At 51.4% G+C, this 21,281-nt stretch overlaps 1 protein-coding gene and 1 long non-coding RNA gene across 7 annotated transcripts; both read right to left on the minus strand.

Annotated features, from left to right (window-relative positions):
* Positions 1–1,696: 1,696 nt before the first annotated feature.
* AP5S1 (adaptor related protein complex 5 subunit sigma 1) lies at positions 1,697–7,907 on the minus strand. Of its 6 annotated transcripts, none has more exons than XM_077948984.1 (4): positions 7,817–7,884; positions 6,131–6,191; positions 5,864–6,055; positions 1,697–3,123 (listed from the first exon to the last, which is right to left on the minus strand). In XM_077948984.1, exons 3-4 carry the CDS (start codon positions 6,037–6,039, stop codon positions 2,697–2,699), a joined length of 603 nt encoding a protein of 200 aa, XP_077805110.1. In that variant the 5' UTR covers positions 6,040–6,055; positions 6,131–6,191; positions 7,817–7,884; the 3' UTR covers positions 1,697–2,696.
* Positions 7,908–15,597: 7,690 nt separating this feature from the next.
* On the minus strand, positions 15,598–20,996 carry LOC144332046 (uncharacterized). Its single transcript, XR_013399751.1, has 3 exons — positions 20,225–20,996; positions 16,889–17,098; positions 15,598–16,208 (listed from the first exon to the last, which is right to left on the minus strand). It is a non-coding gene; the product is annotated as an uncharacterized LOC144332046 (long non-coding RNA).
* Between the last annotated feature and the right edge of the window lie 285 nt (positions 20,997–21,281).

Consider the following 21,281-nt stretch of genomic DNA (forward strand, 5'->3'; position numbering starts at 1 on the left):
ATCTGGAACAGGAACTGGAGCTCAGCAGCCCTAGGGTGTGGTCTCAGTCTCTACTATTCTCTTGTGCATCAGTTTGCCCCACATCATGGGAACCAAGACACCAGCCATGCCTAACCTCAACTTCCCACGGCTCCCAGGGGAGCAGGGTCTCAAACTCTTCCTTAAGTTCAGTTTGAAAAAAAGGCAGAGGCCGGGCGCGGTGGCTCAAGCCTGTAATCCCAGCACTTTGGGAGGCCGAGACGGGCGGATCACGAGGTCACGAGATCGAGACCATCCTGGCTAACACGGTGAAACCCCGTCTCTATTAAGAAATACAAAAAAAAAAAACTAGCCGGGCGAGGTGGCGGGCGCCTGTAGTCCCAGCTACTCGGGAGGCTGAGGCCGGAGAATGGCGTGAACCCGGGAGGCGGAGCTTGCAGTGAGCTGAGATCCGGCCACTGCACTCCAGCCTGGGTGACAGAGCGAGACTCCGTCTAAAAAAAAAAAAAGAAAAGAAAAAAAGGCAGAAAGAATTCAGATCAGTAAGCTTCAGCTCTTCCATAGAGCACAAAATGGCCTGTTCCCTGAGAACACAGCCAATCCACCAGGACCACCAGCCTGGGGTGAGGGGTGGCCAGGAGAACAGAATGTATAGGGAAGGGGTGTCCCTATTAGAGGCCTGTGGGACATTTCCACGGGTGGGACTTGGTCACACACACAGAGTAACATCCCTTTAAGTCTTCAAGGTCAAGGTGGTTTGTGGTACCATAAAATGGAAGAGGTGGCCTCATCCCAATTATGTTGACAGTGGTGGTAGAAGGTCTGGCATGGCTGGTAGCCTTGGCCATGGACTTGGAAGGGCTAATCATCAGTGCTGCCTCCAAAGTGGGTGTAGGTGGGTCCATCCTGGGTGCTAAAGGGCAACTGATGGATGGTAAGCATGAGACGGAGCTGAGCACCTAGGATGCTCATTCTGCCAAGAAAGCCTCACCTTCCTTGATAACAGGAAGATCATGAAAATCAATGTAAACTGAGGTGTTTTTTCCCCCCAACTGAGTAAGTTTAAACCTTCACTAGAAGCTGCTGATTAAAGACCTCCTAACTACCAGCTTTTGGTACCCCACCCATATCCCTTTGGGACTCAACATGGTACAGGCAGGCCCAGCTCCACATTGTCTGAGGGCTTTTTCCCAGGGGCAGAAAGAGCCAGGGAATGTATGCACCCTGGGATCAACCTGTAACCACTGACTAAAGGCAGCAGGCAAACACCCACAGCTGCCACCCCTCGGGCGAGGTAATTCAGAGGCAACTGCTGTGTGCAGGCCCCTAGAGGCACTCAGCTCCCTACCACAGTCCCAATAGGCTTGACAAGCATTCACAAGGACTGTCTCCCCTTCCTGCTTCCCGGGATCACCGCCCGCCCCACATAAACCACTCGCACCAATTCTTGGCTCAGGCGCTGCTTCTCAGGTGGCTCTGCCACAGCCACCTGCCACTTGTGATATATACTTTGGTGGAGAAAGTGTGTGCCACCATCTAAAGGAAGCCCCTAAGGAGACAGAGGTGAGGTGGGGATGAGAGATGGAGGCCTCCCAAGAAGCCTCCTTGGGGGATCCTTGACCATGAAGGCTCAGACGCCCAGCTTGGGGGCCATCCAGAGAGGCACTCACTCGTAGGAGCAGGATGCACGCATCAAACTCACAAAGAGAGGGCGAAATCACACAGCCAGTGCTTTTAATTCAAAATGAGAAATACATCATCCAGGCTAGACTGCTCACATTCACCTGACAGCACCTTCTCTCCCTGCAGATGAGGGAAGGCTGTGATGATTTTATCTAGAGCCTGCCTGGTGGGCATGGGATTGGCATAAAAGGAGCTGCAGAATCCTGCTGCTGATTGACAGACGCATTTCTGAACTCTTTGGGGGCCAGACACTGAGCAGGACCTTGTTGATAATAGTGCCTAAGTGGGCACAAAGCCAGGGGCTGGGGCCTGCCAGCATGCAGGCACAGCTCCTCCACTCTCAGGGGAGTCTGAGGCCCCTTGTCTTTCAATGATTGTGGGTTGGTTTTTTTTTTTTTTTTTTTGAGACGGAGTCTCACTCTGTTGCCCAGGCTGGAGTGAAGTGGCACACTCTCAGCTCACTGCAACCTCTGCCTCCCAGGTTCAAGTGATTCTCGTGTCTCACCCTCCTGAGTAGCTGGGATTACAGGTGGGTGCCATACACCCAGCTAATTTTTGTATTTTTAGTGGAGACAGGGTTTCACTATGTTGGCCAGGCTGGTCTCGAACTCCCGACCTGAGGTGATCCACCCACCTCGGCCTCCCAAAGTGCTGGGATTACAGGCGTGAGCCACCACGCCCGGCCTGGACTGTGGGTTTGGAAGGAAAAGAGTGGGCTGAGTTCCAGTCAGCTCCTTACCCTAGCACTAGGGCTGGCAGGGATGGAGGAAGGTGGGGTCAAGGACAAGCGTGGCTGCCGCACTGCAATGGTCTAAGTTACACAGCAGCTCTAGGCTCAGGATATTCTGTGGTTCCACTAACCTGAGGATAGGCAGGACCTCCTCCACCCTCTGCCCCCTTTCTGCAGGCTTGTGTCGCCCACTTGTCCTGGTACAGCAGTCCATCAGAACTAGGAGCAGGCAGTAGATGCCAAGCTTCATCTGGCTGTGTGTCCACCCTCTGCTTGCCCTCAGAAGCACCATCCCAAAGAGGAATCAGCGGGGCCAAGCAGCACTGAGTTCCTTCTCCAGGCCTTGGACAAACTGGTCATTGAGGAAAAGCAGCTGACCATGGGGCAGAAAGCGGGTGAGGATGCCCTCAATGCGGTCAGCCCGCAGCAGGAGGTTGGTACCGGGCGCCAGCAGCCGGAGGTGGTCAAGGAGGAGGCGTGCCAGCAGCCGGAGGGTGCCCTCAGCCAGCAGCAGGTTCTCGTGGGCGTCCAGCACCAGGGCAAAGCCTAATGAGAGCACGCCCAGCCACACCACCGTCCGTGGCTCCTGGAAAGGGTTCTCTGCCGCCAGGCGGAAAGCCCCACGTGGGGCCTCATGCAGCGGCACTTGCTCATCTGAGGACTGCGGCTGCAGGTCCATGGGGGGCCGGCCGGACGCCTGCTGCTGCAGCCGGCACATTGACTCCACCTGCCTGGAGAGAGTGGGCAGGTCAGGATGGTGGGCTCACACACCAACTTTGTCATCCTCATGATCCCCATATCTCAAGTGAGAAAACTGAGGACTAGAGAGACTAAGTGATCTGCCCAGGGCCACAGAATCAGGAAGTGTGAGCTTCCAGGTCCTGAACCACTTTATTCCATGTGGCCAAGAGGGCAGGTTTTCAACCCAGCTCCTTGGGCTGAAAAAGGGCACCAGAGGAAGAAGATCCTGCCCTCACCTGCTTCACAGAGGCCTTCTCCACATAAAGGAAAGGGATGAGGCAGAAAATAAACGCCATAGGGGGGAGGGGGGAGGGATTGCATTGGGAGTTATACCTGATGTAAATGACGAGTTGATGGGTGCTGACGAGTTAATGGGTGCAGCACACCAACATGGCTCAAGTATACATATGTAACAAACCTGCACGTTATGCACATGTACCCTAGAACTTAAAGTATAATAATAATAAAAAATAAATAAATTTAAAAAAATAAATTAAAAAAAAAAAAAAGAAAGAAAATAAATGCCATTGCCCAACATGGGCTGTCCAATCTCCACCCTATTCTGCAACCCTCTCCAAGTATGAAAGAAAGACCTTCCTTTGGACCAACAAGGCTTCTTAGACGCTCCCTTTGATCTTTCCTGAATTACCTTCCAGTCTGAGCCATGCACAGGCTGGTTTCAAAGGCATGTATTTGGTTTTCTGAGCTACAGGGAGGGGAAGGAGAATGAGAAGAACAAGGGGAAGGCAGGAGTTGGCAGACGGTTGCCCCAGAGTGGTGCCACCCCACCCAGAATGCAGAGGTCCAGGAGGCTCTAGCACCTGCCAGCTCTGGCTGGGTCTGAGAGGGAAGAGCCAAGGCTAGCCACCCTAGTCTGGAACAGTATATTCCAAACTGTGATCTGGATCCCTGGCTTTCTGGAGTCCTCATGTACCACACCCTCTCTCTTCCTTAGAGATTCATAAAGTAGGGGCTGGACGCAGTGGCTCACGCCTGTAATCCCAGCACTTTGGGAGGCCAAGGTGGGTGGATCACAAGGTCAGGAGTTCAGGACCAGCCTGGCCAAAATGGTGAAACCCCATCTCTACTAAAAATACAAAAATTAGCCGGGCATGGTGGCAGACATCTGTAATCCCAGCTATTTGGGAGGCTGAGGCAAGAGAGTTGCTTGAACCTGGGAGGTGGAGGTTGCAATGAGCCCAAACTGCCACCACACTCCAGCCTGGGCGACAGAGCAAGACTCCGTCGCAAAAAAAAAAAAAAAGAGATTCATAAAGTCTACAGGCATACTAAAGGCCCTGTTAAGTACTGCACTGAAAAGCATGTTTAAACTGTTGGCCGGGCGCAGTAGCTCATGCCTGTAATCCCAGCACTTTTGGAGGGCAAGGCGGGCGGATCACGAGGTCAGGAGATCAAGACCATCCTGGCTAACATGGTGAAATCCCGTCCCTACTAAAAATACAGAAAATTAGCTGGGCGTGGTGGTGGGCACCTGTAGTCCCAGCTACTCGGGACGCTGAAGCAGGAGAATGGCATGAACCCGGGAGGTGGAGCTTGCAGTGAGCCAAGATCACGCCACTGCACTCCAGCCTGGGCAACAGAGCGAGACTCAGTCAGCCTAGGTGACAGAGCGAGACTCCATCTCAAAAAAAACAAAAAACAAGGCCGGGCACGGTGGCTCAAGCCTGTAATCCCAGCACTTTGAGAGGCCGAGACGGGCGGATCACGAGGTCAGGAGATCGAGACCATCCTGGCTAACACGGTGAAACCCCGTTTCTACTAAAAAAAATACAAAAAAAAAAAAAACTAGCCGGGCGAGGTGGTGGGCGCCTGTAGTCCCAGCTACTTGGGAGGCTGAGGCAGGAGAATGGCGTAAACCCAGGAGGTGGAGCTTGCAGTGAGCTGAGATCCGGCCACTGCACTCCAGCCTGGGCGACAGAGCGAGACTCCGTCTCAAAAAAACAAAACAAAACAAAATCTGTACCGTCTGCTTGCCTACTCTCAAACCTTTTTTTTTTTTTTTTGACACCGAGTTTCACTCTTGTCGCCCAGGCTGGAGTGCAATGGCACAATCTTGGCTCACCGCAACCTCCTCCTCCAGGGTTCAAGTGATTCTCCTACCTCAGCCTTCCCAAGTAGCTGAAATTATAGGCATGCGCCACCACGCCCAGCTAATTTTGTATTTTTAGTAGATATAGGGTTTCTCCATGTTAGTCAGGCTGGTCTCGAACTCCTGACCTCAGGTGATCCGCCCACCTCAGCCTCCCAAAGTGCTGGGATTATAGGCATAAGCCACCGCACCCGGCCTACTCTCAAATGTTAGTTCTGCTACTTTCTGGCTGTGTAACCTTGGACAGGTTAAATTCCTTAAACACTCTGTACCTCAGTTTACTCATCTGTAAGGTGGAGATAATAACTATACTTATCTCGAAAGACTATTATGAGGGTTAAATGAGTTAATACACATAAGATACTCAGAATATAAATGCTTAGCACTTACAGGCTGAACAAATGCTAATTATACTAATAATGATGATAACAGAATTATTTATTTAACTGTTTTCACATAACACTTATGAAAAGCTGTGGAAGATTCCCTGGGAAATGCCACTCTAAAACTTCCTCTCTGCTTCTTAGTCCTCCTATTTATCTGCGTCCCCACTCCCTGAGAATACCTATTACACTCAGGCACGTGTTCAATGAAGGCCTGGGGCTGGGCTGTGTGGTTACCTGGCCACAGCTAAAATCTGTTCCTTCCGGAGAAGCCTGTCCCTTTCGGCACCATGCGGCCGTGGGTCATCAGGCGACTTCTCAGCACCGAAGACGCAGGAGTAGAGCACTCGGCACAGTCCCGTGTCCTCAGTATTCGGGGCTCTCAAGGTGTGAATGAGGAAGGCGTGGACCATGGCTCCAGGGTGGGTGCTACAGTGAAGCCAGAGACCTTGGTAAGGTGAGAGTGAACACCAGCAGGAGAGGCAACCATAGGAAGGGACTGACCTGGCAGTGTCTGGGAGTGTATCCAGAGGCTGGTGAGGCTGGACACTTTGAACAACAGCATCTGAACAGTATCACATAACAGAATCCAGTGGTTAAAAAAAAAAAGGCCAGGCGCAGTGGCTCAAGCCTGTAATCCCAGCACTTTGGGAGGCCGAGACGGGCGGATCACGAGGTCAGGAGATCGAGACCATCCTGGCTAACACGGTGAAACCCCGTCTCTACTAAAAAATACAAAAAACTAGCCGGGCGAGGTGGCGGGCGCCTGTAGTCCCAGCTACTCGGGAGGCTGAGGCAGGAGAATGGCGTGAACCCGGGAGGCGGAGCTTGCAGTGAGCTGAGATCCGGCCACTGCACTCCGGCCTGGGCGACAGAGCGAGATTCCGTCTCAAAAAAAAAAAAACAAAAACAAAACACCTCAGACATACACAAGCAGAATAGGCATAAACTGAAAAAACAAACAAAAACCTCAGACAACCCTAAACCTAGTTCTACAAAACAACAGGAATCTTCAAAAGCGTCAAGGTCATGAGGTCATGGAAAACCTGAGAAGCTGCGCCAGACTGAAGGAAACTGAAGAGACCATATAGCTGAATGCAACGTGTGCTCCTGGATCGGGTCCTGAACCAAGAAAAGGGTAATTTGGGCCAGGTGTGGTGACTCACGCCTGTAATCCCAGCATCTTGGGAGGCCTAGGTGGGCGGATCACTTGAGGTCAGGTGTCTGAGACCAGCCTGCCCATCTCTACTAAAAATAAACTAGCCAGGAATGGTGGCGCATAGTTGTAACCCCAGCTACTTGAGAGGCTGAAGCCAGAGAACCGCTTGAACCCGGGAGGGGAGGCTGCAGTGAGCCGAGATCGCACCACTGCACTTCAGCCTGGGCGACAGAGCGAGACTGTCTCAAAAAAAAAAAAAAAAAAAAAAAGAAAAATAAAAGGATAATTTCCATAAAGGGCATTATTAGGACACTAATAAAAACATTTAAAAACATTTAAATATGGCCTATGGGTCAGAAAAAGTCTTGATCAATGTTACCCGATTTTGAATGCAGGCGCTTGTCCTTGTTTTTAGAAAACAAACACGGATGTGCCTCTAAATATGGAGGCAAAGGGATTTCATATCTGCAACTAACTCACATGGTCCAGGGAAGAAAAAAGGCAGAGAGAAAAACAGAGGAAATCATAAGGTAAATACGGTAAAAGAGGTTACAACTCGTGAATCTCATCAAAGTGCATACAGGAGTTACTTGAAACTGTCTCAAAATAAAAACTAAATAATAGTAATGGTTATCTGGCTGGCTCAGTGGCCGGCCCGGGAGTTGAAAGACGGCAGGTACAGTCAGTGGATATCTGTAACTAAGGCTAAATAGACCGTCAGTTTAAACTAGTCAAAGAGCAGGTTCGCAAAGGCACTTCGACAACCGGAGCCCAGCACCTGGACGCTGACCTCCGCGACCCTCCAGCCGCAGGAAGAGCGCGTCATCACTCCGCGCCGCCGCGTCCCCCCTTCTACCAGAGAAATGGTAGCGGTCAAGATAGCTTACGACACTGCCTCCGTAACCCTGCGGCGCAATGCACTTCGGGGGTTGTAGTTTCTTATTCCGGTCAGCCAGGCCTAAATGGGGCACCCCGCCCTGAGTGTGTTGCCCCTGCAGCTCCGGTCCGCTGTCGTCGAGGCGTCGCCTCACCCTTCCTTCCGGGCCCGCGGACTGCCAACAAGCACTCCCTTCGGTGGCAGGAGAGCAATGGCGGCTGCGCGGCCTGTAGGCGCCTGCGCACGTCGGTCGCGGGCGCGCCCGCCAGCTGACGCCATCGGGTTGGGCGGAGCGCTCACGTCCAGGGCGGTGCTGTGGGAGCCAGGTGCCGGCTGCATCTTCCGATGCTTGGACCCTCGGAGTGGGCTGGCCTCGCAGAGGGACAGAAACCCTCTTTCCCCAAGCTGCCGGCAGAAATCATGCTCGTCACTCCTGTTGCGGGCTCAAAGCGTTCCCGCTCGAAGCCCTAGACCAGCCGAGCCCCAGGCTGCCGACCCCAGCGACCGCGAGGGGGCGCTGCGGCCCGGAGCGCGGAGTCCGCGGAAAAGGCCGGGGCCTGGTTGTCCCCGGAGGGAGGGGCGCGTGGCCTGCGGCCTTAGGAGGCTCGGGGGCGGGCGGCGGGTGGACCTAGGCCGAGCCGCACAGCTACGGGCTGCGTCTGAGTTCTTACCTGGCCAACATGCGTGAGAATTACTGAGGCATCAGTTCAAATGTACATTCCTGGGCTGTACCCCCGGAAATTATGACTTTGGAGGTAAATATGTATATTTAGGTACATGTGTATTTTGCGCGGATTTTTAATACAAATATGTGTATTTTGCGCGGATTCTGAATGTATGGGTTCCTGCAGCGGGTTAATGCTGGCACTCGGTTCGGCGCAGAACGATTCGAACGCTGCTTCCGAACTCTCACTGTCTCTCTGGCAGATCTGTCCATTTCATTGGGCCCCAGTGAAACTTTGTAGAGTGTCACCCAGGGCGAACGCTTAGTAGGGCTGATCAGCAAGCCCCCTTCTTGACTGGAGGCCATCAAAACAACAGGGAAGAGGTTTATATCTTAAACCTGAAAGGGGCACTCTGGCACTAACCCGTAGAGCCTTACAATGGGGTAAAAGCCCCAACTTGGAGGCTTGGCCTGTTGGTGTTAGGGGGCCCCACAAGGCCTGCCTGGGCCTCGCTGACTGACTTGCATGTTCCCCCAGCCACCACCACCACCACCACCCACTCCCACAGCGACCATGAAGGTGCACCTCCTTTATCTCTTGGCATGTGAATGGCTTCAGCCTTGTCCCCCAGATGTGCCTCGGAGCCTCCCCCACTGACTGTTCCCCCAGCCTAGAATTCCCTTTCCTGGCTTTTTGTCTTTTTTTTTCTTTCTTTCTTTCTTTTTTTTTTTTTTTGCAGCCTCCCTGCCCCTTCCCACCAGCAGTGCTCCTGCCTCAGCCCACCAAGTAGCTGGGACTACAGGCAGGCAACACACCCAGCTAATTTAAATTTTTTTGTAGAGATAGGGTCTCACTGTATTGCCCAGGCTGGTCTCGAACTCCTAGGCTCAAGTGATCCTCCTGCTTCTCCCCCACAAAGTGTTAGGATTGCAGGCATGAGTCTCAGTGCCTGGCCTTTCCTGTCCTTTTAATTGCCCTTGCAGATATATACTCAGACCAAATGGGAGGAAGGCTTCCTGCTCAGGCTGCCCATTGGCATTCAACTGCGGCCTGTGCACCCCTGTGAAGGTCTCACCAGTACTGCTGATGGCTTCCATCTTCGCTCCCCAGGGCCATGCACAATGCAGGACTGGAGCCAACTTGAACGAGCTCTTTGCTGACAAGAAAGGAGTACAGGGCAGGGTGGCCCAGGCAGGGATCCTAGAGCAGCACCCCCTGAGAAAGTGCACTCTGGGCCCCTTCAGCCATAGGAGCCAGGGTAGGTTAGGAGGTGGCCGAAGGGAAGCTGCAGGTGGCCAGGGCCTGGCCAAAGCCTGTGACAACACATAAATATGTGTGTGGGTGTTGCGGCAAGCCCAGAGACTGTGGGGCCTCAGCTACAAAGCTGGGGAGTGATGTTGGCACAGCTCCTGGTCCCCAGTCCTTATCGCTCTCAGCCAGGGCTTGTGTCTGCCAGCTGATTACAGCAGAGAGCTAGCAAGGAGAGGGCTCTGGTTGCTGGGGGCCACCTGGCATCTGGAACACAGTTTCCCAGCCTCTGTCCACTCCTTAGGCAGTGAGTCAACACCAAGTTTCTCACCACTAGAGGGCTGGCCTCGTGAGGTGTGTGGAGGAGACAGCTGTGAGAGGCTGGCTTGAGCTAGTACTCCAGAGGACAATGGGAGACCCAGATGGAGGTGGTGGCATGGAGGGCTTCCTCAGCCTGGCGGGAGTGGGGGTTTCACTTGATGGTTTTGCTGGAGGGTGCTTGTGGGTGTGCCCTGGGAGATCCCTTTTCCTTAGCCGCTGGGCTCTCCTGGGTCCAACCCATGCTTCTGAGAGTCTGTTCTGGGTACAGTGGGAATGTCTATGCCTGCTAGCTCAGACATCATCTAAAACAGCAAGCCCATCAGTGGCTACTGATGGTGACCTCACTGCTCCATGACCCAGCTGCACCACTCTTTTTTTTTTTTTTTGAGATGGAGTCTTGCTCATCGCCCAGGCTGGAGTGCAGTGGCGTGATCTCGGCTCACTGCAAGCTCCGCCTCCTGGGTTCACACCATTCTCCTGTCTCAGCCTCCTGAGTAGCTGGGACTACAGGCGCCCACCACCACGCCTAGCTAATTTTTTGTATTTTTAGCAGAGACAGGGTTTCACCGTGTTAGTCAGGATGGTCTCAATCTCCTGACCTGGTGATCCGCCCGCCTCGGCCTCCCAAAGTGCTGGGATTACAGGCGTGAGCCACCACACCCGGCCTGAATATTCATAGTATCTTTACTCTTTTTTTTTTTTTTTGAGATGGAGTCTTGCTCTTGTTGCCCAGGTTGTAGTGCAGTGGCACGATCTTGGCTCACTGCAACCGCCGCCTCCCAGATTCAAGTGATTCTTCTGCCTTAGCCTCCTGAGTAGCTGGGGTTACAGGTGCCCGCCACCACACCCGGCTAATTTTTGTATTTTCAATAGAGACGGGGTTTCGCCATGTTGGCCAGGCCGGTCTCGAACTCCTGGCCTCGTGATCTGCCCGCTTTGGCCTCCCAAAGTGCTGGGATTACAGGCATGAGCCACCATGCCCGGCCAGTATCTTTACTCTTAATTGTCCCAAAGTGGAAAATACTCAAATATCCATAAGTTATGGAATGATGGATAAATTGTGGTATACTCGTACAGTGGAATAGTATAGGGCAATGGAAAAGAACAACTAATAATACACAACATGAGTGACTCTCACAGACACAATGTTGGGTGAAAGAAGCCAGTCACAGAAGTGTACATGCCATGTGATTCCATTAACATAAAGGCCCAAATCTAGGCAAGCCATGCTGCACTGTTAAAGTCAGAATGGTGGTTATCCTGGGGAGGCAGTGACTGGAGAGGCATGGAGCTTTAGGAGATGGTCACATTCTGAGTCTTGATCTGGGTGGTGATTACATGGGTATATTCTCTTTGTAAGTATTAACCAAGCTGGACACTTAAGATATATGCACTTTTCTATATATTAGATTCAATAAAAACTTTAATAATGGCTGTGACAATCCCACTAAAATGGTATTACTTTGAAGTCTGCCTTTAAACTGGAAGATAAGAATGTGATAGAATCCTTCCCCTGCCCCAAGGCTTGAATTCCAGCAGGGTTGAGGTTTTTAGCATGAGAAGAAATTTAGAGCATAGCCTTTCATTTGACAGATAACTAAGTGAGCTCAGAGATGCTCCCTTATGTGGCCAGTGTCACACAGCACAGTGCCAAGTGGAAGGCATCAGGGACATGAGCTCTGGTCCGTGGAGCAGCCACCATGGAAGTAAGAGAGGTTGGGGGAGGACTGTAGGTGTGGGGAGGACTTGAACAAGATTGCAAAGGATGGAGATTGCCTAAAAGCGAGAATGCACCATTCATTCGTGTGCTCATCCACTCATTCTGCTGGGAAAATCCTCTGGGTGCTTAGAGTTCCCATCAGGCTCTGTGCAGACAGATGCAATGGCCGAGGCAGGTAGGAGTCAAGATGACCAACAGATTCAGAAGTGGGGAGGACTCTGGAGGAGCAATCTGGGAAGACTGTGCAGAGGAGGGAGCATCTGAACTGGGCTTTCTAGAGAGGTAGGAATTCAGTAGCTGCAGCTTGCAGGAAAGGCATTCTGGATATAAGGACTAGATCAGAGCAAATACAAAGGGTGAAAAGAAGCCAGCCTTCCTGGACTCAGGGTACCCTGGCCCTCCTTTATTTAGAGGACATGGGTCCAATCAGAAATGCCTCTGTATCCTCCCCAGCCAGTGGGGCACTGTAGGAGCCACCTAGGTGAGGCCTCAGGAAAGCCATTGTTTTCCAAATAAGGGAGGCAGACTCAGTGCCATTCTCTGACTTCTTGTGGCCCTAGGACCAAAAGCTGTGTGCTGAGAACAGTGAGGCAGGAAGGAGCCTCGGCCCCGGAGATGCTGCAGAGTCTACTTGTTGAGTGAGGTGTACAGACATTTATGTGGTTAAACTGCTCAGTGGGGTTTCTGTTACATGCAACTTAATGCACTCCTAATTAATGCAGCATATGAAGTGGACAGGGTGGAGCCTGGCACCTAGTTGGCACTCAATACGTCAATAAATGTTGACAACCATTAATCCAGCAGCAGACATGGGAAGGTATCAGAGAGGACTTGATCAGCACCAGAAAAACAGGTGGGGCAGCTCAGAGGGCAGGGGGAACCAGGAGGACATCCTGTGGTTGCCAGCCCTGAAGACGAAACAGAAGAGTCTGAGTGTGTTGCGGCCATGTGTGCATGTTCATGTGTGTGACGCTTTTTTATATTATTTTTTTAGACAGTCTTGCTCTTCACCCAAGCTGGAGTGCACTGGTGTGATCTTGGCTCACTGCAACCTCTATCTCCCAGGTTCAAGCGATTCTCCTGCCTCAGCCTCCTGAGTAGCTGGGATTACAGGCACCTACCACCACGCCCAGCTAATTTTTATAATTTTAGTACAGACAGGGTTTCACCATGTTGGCCAGGCTGGTCTCGAACTCCTCATCTCAAGTGATCCACCTGCCTTGGCCTCCCAAAGTGCTGGGATTACAGGCGTGAGCCACCGTGCCCAGCCGTGTGTGAGGCTTTTACAGGGGTTAGCCCAGGGCTTGTGGCAGAGGTGGGCACCCAGTGGGTGGAGATGTGGGATTGTGTGTTTGTGTGTGACAGAGAAAGTGAAAAGAAAGAAAAGTAAAATAAAGCACTACAAAAAAAAAAAAAAAAGAGCTTGAAGGCAACAGGTGGCTGGTTGCCCACCTACCTAGAGGGGCCACGCCTCCCTCGTTCTTTCCCTTCCCCTCCCTCTGACTGTGGGGAAAGGCGCCCATCACCACACCCCACCAACCCTGCTTTTCTCAGTGGTCCTCCAAGTTAGGGGGTTGCCCACAGCCACTCCCTGCCCCCTCACATTGGCCCCCTTCCCACCTTCCCACCCGCCGGCCTTCCACTTTCTATCCACATAGGGTGGGGCCTGCCCCCACAATAGAGGCAGCCTGGCTTGCCTTTTTATTTGTTTGTTTTTTGAGGCAGGGTCTTTTTCTGACCCCTAGGCTGGAGTGCAATGGCGCAGTCTCAGCTCACTGCAGCCTCAACTTCTTGGACTCAAGCAGTCCTCCTGCCTCAGCCTCCTTAGTAGCCGGGACTACAGTTGCACCCCACTGCACCTGGCTAATATTTAAAATTTTTTTTTTTTTTTTTTTTTTTTTGAGACGGAGTCTCGCTCTGTCGCCCAGGCTGGCGTGCAGTGGCGCGATCTCAGCTCACTGCAAGCTCTGCCTCCCGGGTTTACGCCATTCTCCTGCCTCAGCCTCCTGAGTAGCTGGGACTACAGGCACCCGCCACCTCGCCCGGCTAGTTTTTGTATTTTTTTTAGTAGCGACGGGGTTTCACCGTGTTAGCCAGGATGGTCTCGATCTCCTGACCTCGTGATCCGCCCGTCTCGGCCTCCCAAAGTGCTGGGATTACAGGCTTGAGCCCCCACGCCCGGCCAAAAATTTTTTATAGAGACAAGGTCTCACTGTGTTACCCAGGCTGGTCTCAAACTCCTGACCCCAAGTAATCCTTCAGCCTTGGCCTCCGAAAGTGCTGGGATTACAGGTGTGTGAGCCACCATGCCCAGCCAGGGCTTGCCTTTTGGAGCTCCGCTGGTGCTCAGCTGGAAACTCATTGATGTGAATTTTTTTTTTTTTTTTTTTTTTCGGGATGGAGTCTCGTTATGTTGCCCAAGGTGGAGTGTAGTGGCTATTCACAAACACGATGATAGCTTCCTACGGCTTTCAACACCTAGGCTCAAGCTATCCTCCCACCTCAGTTTCTCCAGTAGCTGGGACTATAGGCACTTACCACCATGCCCAGCCACATTGATGATCTTTACAGAAACTGAGACCTCAAGCTAGACCAGCAACCACCTATTTCTGGATGTGGGGAGAGCAGTTAGGTAGAATCTGCTAGTTCCAGGCAGTGGATTTTTTTTTTTCTTTTTTTGAGACAGGGTCTTGCTCTGTCACCCAGGCTGGAGTGCAATGGCATGATTTTGGCTCACTGCAACCTCTGCCTCCTGGGCTTCAGCCAACTTTGCACCTCAGCCTTTAGAATAGTTGGGATCACAGGCACATGCCACTACGTCTGGCTAATTTTTGTATTTTTTGTAGAGATGGGGTTTCACCATGTTGCTCAGGCTGGTCTCCTGAGCTAAAGGGATCTGTCCGCCTTGGTCTCCCAAAGTGCTGGGATTATAGGCATGAGTCACTATGCCCAGCCAAAGGTGGATTTCTTAATGCCTCCCTGATAAGAGTGTTTAGTCATTTCTCAAATATCAAAGCAGGAAACTAAGAAAAGGGAATATGCTTTTCTGCAGATCAAGGTGGACTGAAATTGGGTGGATTATGGCTGCCCCAGAATAAAGGAGGCCAAAGTCGGGCAATCTCTGTCCCTTCCTTTACTCTACCTCCCTGGACCCTCTCAGACACGGCAGCACTCTGTGTGGGGAGCCTCCCATTGGGCACTCCTACAGCTCCCCCATCTTCTGTCTCCACCAAACCCCTTCTGCAGCTTCCTAACTGCTACCTGTACTGCTGCATAGGCTGCTGCTTCCTACACACCACAGCTGAGCTTTGCTTATTTTGTTACAGACAGGGTCTTTTTTTTTTTTTTAGATGGAGTCTCGCTCTGTCGCCCAGCCTGGAGTGCAGTGGCGCAATCTTGGCTCACTGCAAGCTCTGCCTGCCGGGTTCACGCCATTTGCCATTCTCCTGCCTCAGCCTCCCGAGTAGCTGGGACTACAGGTGCCTGCCACCATGCCTGGCTAATTTTTTGTATTTTTAGTAGAGATGGGGTTTCACTGTGTTAGCCAGGATGGTCTCGATCTCCTGACCTCGTGATCTGCCCGCCTCAGCCTCCCAAAGTGCTGGGATTACAGGTGTGAGCCACCACGCCCAGCCTACAGACAGGGTCTTGCTCTATTGCCCAGCCTGGAGCAAGCAAAGTGGTGCAATCCTAGCTCAGCAGCCTGAACTCCTGGGCTCCAGTGATCCTCCCACCTCAGCCTCCCAAGTAGCTGGGACTACAGGCACGTGCTACACCCAGCTAATTTTTAAATTACAGTTTGGTACAGACAGGGTGTTGCTTTGTTGCCCAGGCTGGTCTTGCACTCCTGGGCTCAAGCAGTCCACCCGCCTCAGCCTCCCTGTTACAGGTGGGAGCCACTGCGACCTGCCAGACTGGGCTTTTCTCCTGTTACCCATCACCCAGAATCTTGTCCATGTGCATAAAGAAAAGGAAACCTTCAGACTGGCTCCTTTAATTAAATGTTTTCAGGCATGTCCTTTTTTTTTTTTGAGATGGAGTCTCGCTCTGTCGCCCAAACTGGAGTGTAGTGGCCGGATCTCAGCTCACTGCAAGCTCCGCCTTTCAGGTTTACGCCATTCTCCTGCCTCAGCCTCCCGAGTAGCTGGGACTACAGACGCCCGCCACCTCGCCCGACTAGTTTTTTGTATTTTTTAGTAGAGACAGGGTTTCACCATGTTAGTCAGGATGGTCTCGATGTGATCCGCCCGTCTCGGCCTCCCAAAGTGCTGGGATTACAGGCTTGAGCCACCGCGCCCGGCCTAGGCATGTCCTTTTAACCTTTCTGATCCCCTGTCAATCTCTACACTGGCCCTAAGCAATAATGGCCAGAGCAGCCTCTTGTATGGCACTTGCTGTAGATGTCCTTGTTCTTTTTTGAAACAGAATCTTCCTATGTTGCCCAGGCTGGTCTCCAACTCCTGGCTTTAAGTGGTCCTCTCAGCTTGGCCTCCCAAAGCGCTGGGATTACAGGCATGAGCCACTGCACCCGATCAGCAGGCCCTGTTCTGAGTGCTTTGCACACATCAGCTCATTTGATCCAATCCACAGCCCTGTGAAGTAGGAACTTTATTATTCCCATTTTACACATGAGGAAATAGAGGCCCAGTGGGATTCGCAACTATTCTGATGTGAGACATGTGTCCTTGGAGGTGTACATATCAGTAGATTTCAGCCTCTACTGAAATCTTCTACTGAAGCCTTCTACTCCCCTTTTGTTTCCCTGTCTCCCCCCTGTCCTCTCATGGTCATCCCAAGGGCTGGCTCGGCCCTTTTCCCCTGGAGCTCTGGAAGGCCATAGCATCCCTGCAACCCCATCCCTGATCATCCTCTATGACCCAACCCTGAGAGCTCCCTCCCCGCCCTATGCTTGGATGACCTCCTTCCCCAGTGCTCCCAATCCCAACCCAGGAGGCACCCTCCCTTCCGCCATCCTTCAAGAACATAGTCTTGGCTGGGCCCCAGGAGAACTAGGCCATGTGTGATTTGTCCTTTCAAACAGCCGCACTGCCTGCAGGGCTGAGAGCCAGGAGGCCCCACGAGGCAGAGGAGGCCCAGCCACGTGAGGCCCCTTCCCCTCCTGCTGCCCCAGGCCCAGCTGACTCAGAGCCTGGCACTCCTCCCAGGGTTGTGCGTGCCAGTGTGGTCTGGGTGGGGCCGAGGCAACCCTCGCTGCGCCCCTTGGCACCCACACAGACTCCTCCTGTGTGGAGAGGGTGGGAATGCTCCTTACCTTCTGTCCCATAATCAACTGTCTTCTTTGAATAATAGATTGTGAATAATTTCACGTCCCCGAACATTCTGTCTCCAGGCATGATTTTCGTGACTGCAAAACAGCGGCTTCTCCATCATTACGCAACTGGCCTCTGATCGTTTCCAGATTGCTTGTGGCCATGCACCTCCTTGTCTAAACTTCGTTCTGCACCACCAGCAGTATCATGGCCTGGGGAGACCAAGGGCTGTGTGCTCCATTCCAGGATCAAGACTTTGTAGAAATCATAAGTTTTCTAGATGGTTGTGGGCTGTTGTCAGCAGAAGGACTCAAGGCAATTAACATACAGCTAATGAACTCCAAAGAGGCTCTTTGATTTTTGAAGAATCTGACTTGAGAACAAATCAAGACTAAGACTAATATAGCCTCATCTTTCAACATAGGAGAGTCAGAAAACTGGCTGAGTCTGTGACGCCCAAATGCCTGCCACCACCACATCCCGATATGTGGGTTCAGCACTTGACAGCTAACAGATCTCTTTGCTAGATACAGCAATCACATTTTCTGGTTAAGGGAGTGAAATTAACATTTACCAATTTTTTTTTTTTTTTTTTTTTGAGACCGAGTCTTGCTCTGTGTCTCGGGCTAGAGTGCAGTGGCGCAATCTCGGCTCACTGCAAGCTCCGCCTCCTGGGTCCAAGTAGTTGGGACTACAGGCGCCCACCACCACGCCTGGCTAATTTTTTTGTGTGTGTATTTTCAGTAGAGGTGGATTTTCACTGTGTTAGCCAGGATGGTCTCGATCTCCTGACCTCGTGATCTGCCCACCTTGGCCTCCCAAAGTGCTGGGATTATAGTCGTGAGCCACCATGCCCAGCAACATTTACCAATTTTATCTAGACTGTGGAACACTAGAACTCTGGTAGGTAGGAAGGTAAGTTGGTGCAAGGACCTTGGACAACTGTGTGGAAAATACTAAAGTTAAATGTACACACAGTAACCCAGCACTCCACTCCTGGGTATATTTCCAGCACAGTTCGTAACAGGCCCAAATAATACATCAAGGGTAGGATGAATATATTCTGTATCACAATTGTAGTGGGGGTTACACAACTGTATATATTTGTCAAAACTCACAGAACTGTACACGCAAAAGGGGAAATTTTAGCACTAACTTTGGCAGCACATATGCTAAAAAAAAGGAAGACTTGGCCAGGCGCAGTGGCTCAAGCCTGTAATCCCAGCACTTTGGGAGGCCGAGACGGGCGGATCACGAGCTCAGGAGATCGAGACCATCCTGGCTAACACGGTGAAACCCTATCTCTACTAAAAAATACAAAAAACTAGCCGGGCGAGGTGGTGGGTGCCTGTAGTCCCAGCTACTTGGGAGGGTGAGGCAGGAGAATGGCGTAAACCCAGAAGGTGGAGCTTGCAGTGAGCTGAGATCCGGCCACTGCACTCCAGCCTGGGCGACAGAGTGAGACTGTGTCTCAAAAAAAAAAAAAAAAAAAAAAAAAAAGGAAGACTTAATGTTACGCATGTAAGTTTTTCATTTTAATTTTGAAACAAGCCAGGAGTGGTGGCTCATGCCTGTAATCCCAGCACTTTGGGAGGCCATGGCAGGAGGATTGCTTGAGCTCAGGAATTCAAGTACAGCCTGGACAACACGGCAAGATACTGTCTCTACAAAAAAAGGAAAATTAGTTGAGTGTGGTGGCACGCACCTGTGGTCCCAGCTACTCGTGAGGCCAAGATGGGAGGATCACTTGAGCCCAGAATGTCAAGGCTGCAGTGAGCCACGTTTGTGCCACCGCACCCTAGCCTCAGCAACAAAATGAGACCTTGTCTCAAAAAAAAAGAAAAAAGAAAGAGAAAAGAAAAGAAAAAAAAATCAGCCTGGGCAACATGGTGAAACCTCATCTTTGTTAAAAAATACAAAAAATATTAGCTGTGGTGGCATGCACTGATAGTCCTAGGTCCTGGGGAGGCTGAGGTGGGAGAATCGCTTGAGCCTAGAAGGTAGAGGTTGCAGTGAGCTGACATCACATCACCACACTCCAGCCTAGGCAATAGAGCAAGACCTTATCTCAAAAGAAATAACAATAAGTAAATAAATTGTGTGTGTGTGTGTGTGTGTGTGTGTATAATAGAGACAGGGATTCACCATGTTGGTCAGGCTGGTCTCGAACTCCTGACTTTAGGTGATCTGCCTGCCTTGGCCTCCCAAAGTGCTGGGAGGAGCCACCATGCCCGGCCATAAATAAGTATTTTTTAGGCCGGGCGCGGTGGCTCAAGCCTGTAATCCCAGCACTTTGGGAGGCCGAGACGGGCGGATCACGAGCTCAGGAGATCGAGACCATCCTGGCTAACACGGTGAAACCCCGTCTCTACTAAAAAATACAAAAAACTAGCCGGGCGCGGTGGCGGGCGCCTGTAGTCCCAACTACTCGGGAGGCTGAGGCAGGAGAATGGTGTGAACCCGGGAGGCGGAGCTTGCAGTGAGCTGAGATCCGGCCACTGCACTCCAGCCTGGGCGGCAGAGCGAGACTCCGTCTCAAAAAAAAAAAAAAAAAAAAAAAAAGTATTTTTTAAAAGATAAGAGAAAGAGAGCAGGCACAGTGACTCACACCTGTAATCCCAACACTTTGGGTGGCCAAGGTGAGTGGATCATGAGGTCAGGAGTTCAAGACCAGCCTGGCCAACATTGTGAAACCCCATCTCTAGTAAAAATACAAAAAATTAGCTGGGTGTGGTGGCAGGCACCTGTAATCTCAGCTACTTGGGAGGCTGAGGCAGGAGAATCGCTTGAACCCGGGAGTCAGAGGTTGCAGTGAGCCAAGATCATGCCATTGCACTCCAGCCCGGGTGACAGTGTGAGACTCTGTCTCAAAAAAAAAAATAAAAAATAAAAATAAAAATAAAAAAATTAGCTGGGTGTGGTGGCAGGGGCCTGTAATCCCAGCTAATCAGGAGGCTGAGGCAGGAGAATCGCTTGAACCTGGAAGGCGGAGGTTGCAGTGAGTTGAGATCATGCCGTTGCACTCCAGCCTGGGCAACAAGAGTGAAACTCCATCTCAAAAAAAAAAAAAAAAAAAAAAAAGAGAGAGAGAGAGTAGGGGTATATTCATCAATGAAGCAATGAAGAAGAAACACACTCCTGCTATACAGGACAAAATAATGAATGCAGCAATGAAGAAGAAACAGACTCCTGCTATACAGGACAAAATAATGAATCTCAAAATCATTGTGCTGGGTGAAAGAAGCCAGACAAACGAGTACTCACTGTATAATTTCATTTATAGGAAGCTCGTGAACAGATAAAACTAAATTACTGACAGAGGTCAAAATAGTAGTTACCTCTGGAGTGAGGGTAACTGGGAGGGAGCCTCCCGAATTGATGGAAATGTCCTACATAATGAGCTTCGTGGTGGTCCTTTGGGTCTATGCTCCATGCTGAAGATCTGTGCCCTTGATGAAATGTCGATTATTCCTCAATTTTAAAAGAAAACCTTAATTTGTAAAATTGTCATGGCAAAAGTTACCAGGTGAACAATTCAGACATTGAAGTGGATGAAGATTCTTCCCCATTCCCTCCAGACACCACTGTTCCCCCCACTGGCTGTCTGTGCTTATGCCAGCCCCATGCAGCTCTCTAACCATGTGAGCTGGCAGCACGTGGCTGCTCGGAACTCCTGCAGGCTGGAATTCCTGCCCCACCCGGGCCAAAGCTAAACAACTTTTAAAGCTGGCTGGCAGCCTGGGATTTTAAACTGCCTTCCTGCCTGATCCACTTCCCTTTAGCACATCCAGGAAGAAAGTTATAGCTTCTCTTGCTGAGGGGGAAGGGAGACAAGACACCCCTGCCCCTATCTCCCTGAACTTTCCAGAGCAGAGGGGGTCCCGAGTCAGAAACTGAGAGGCAAGCCCATAGAACCCCCTTTCCCAGGCCCAGGCTCCTGCCTCCTCAGCAGAGATGTCAGCACCAGGGCCTTCTCTTAGGGAAGAGCTGTCTCCTGGCTTGACCAATCCCCCCATCTCTCCTGCAAAAGGAGCTGAATACCTGCTGGGTGGGCTTAGGAGACATTATATCTAAAAGTGTCTAGAGCATACTAAGTATCCCATGGCTACAGCTAAGACTCCGATGGTGAGTTACAATGGGAACAGATGTGGCCAAGGACGTCAGCACTTGGCACAAGGCCTGGGCATTGTAGACACTCAGCCCATGTTTCCTTCTCACCACGTGGCCTGATCCCGGAGTAGGAAGAGGATGCTCACAGCAGAAGTGAGGCTGCCCAGCCCCACCTGCCTGGCTGTTCTGGGATTAAGGTGGGAGGTAAGGAGGGATGGGATACTCCTGGGAAGGCTGAAATGGCTGCTTCTGTGTGACCTGGGGCAAATGAGTGCCTTCTCTGAG

The sequence above is a fragment of the Macaca mulatta genome, chromosome 10, assembly GCF_049350105.2.
Source record: "Macaca mulatta isolate MMU2019108-1 chromosome 10, T2T-MMU8v2.0, whole genome shotgun sequence".
NCBI lineage: Eukaryota > Metazoa > Chordata > Mammalia > Primates > Cercopithecidae > Macaca > Macaca mulatta.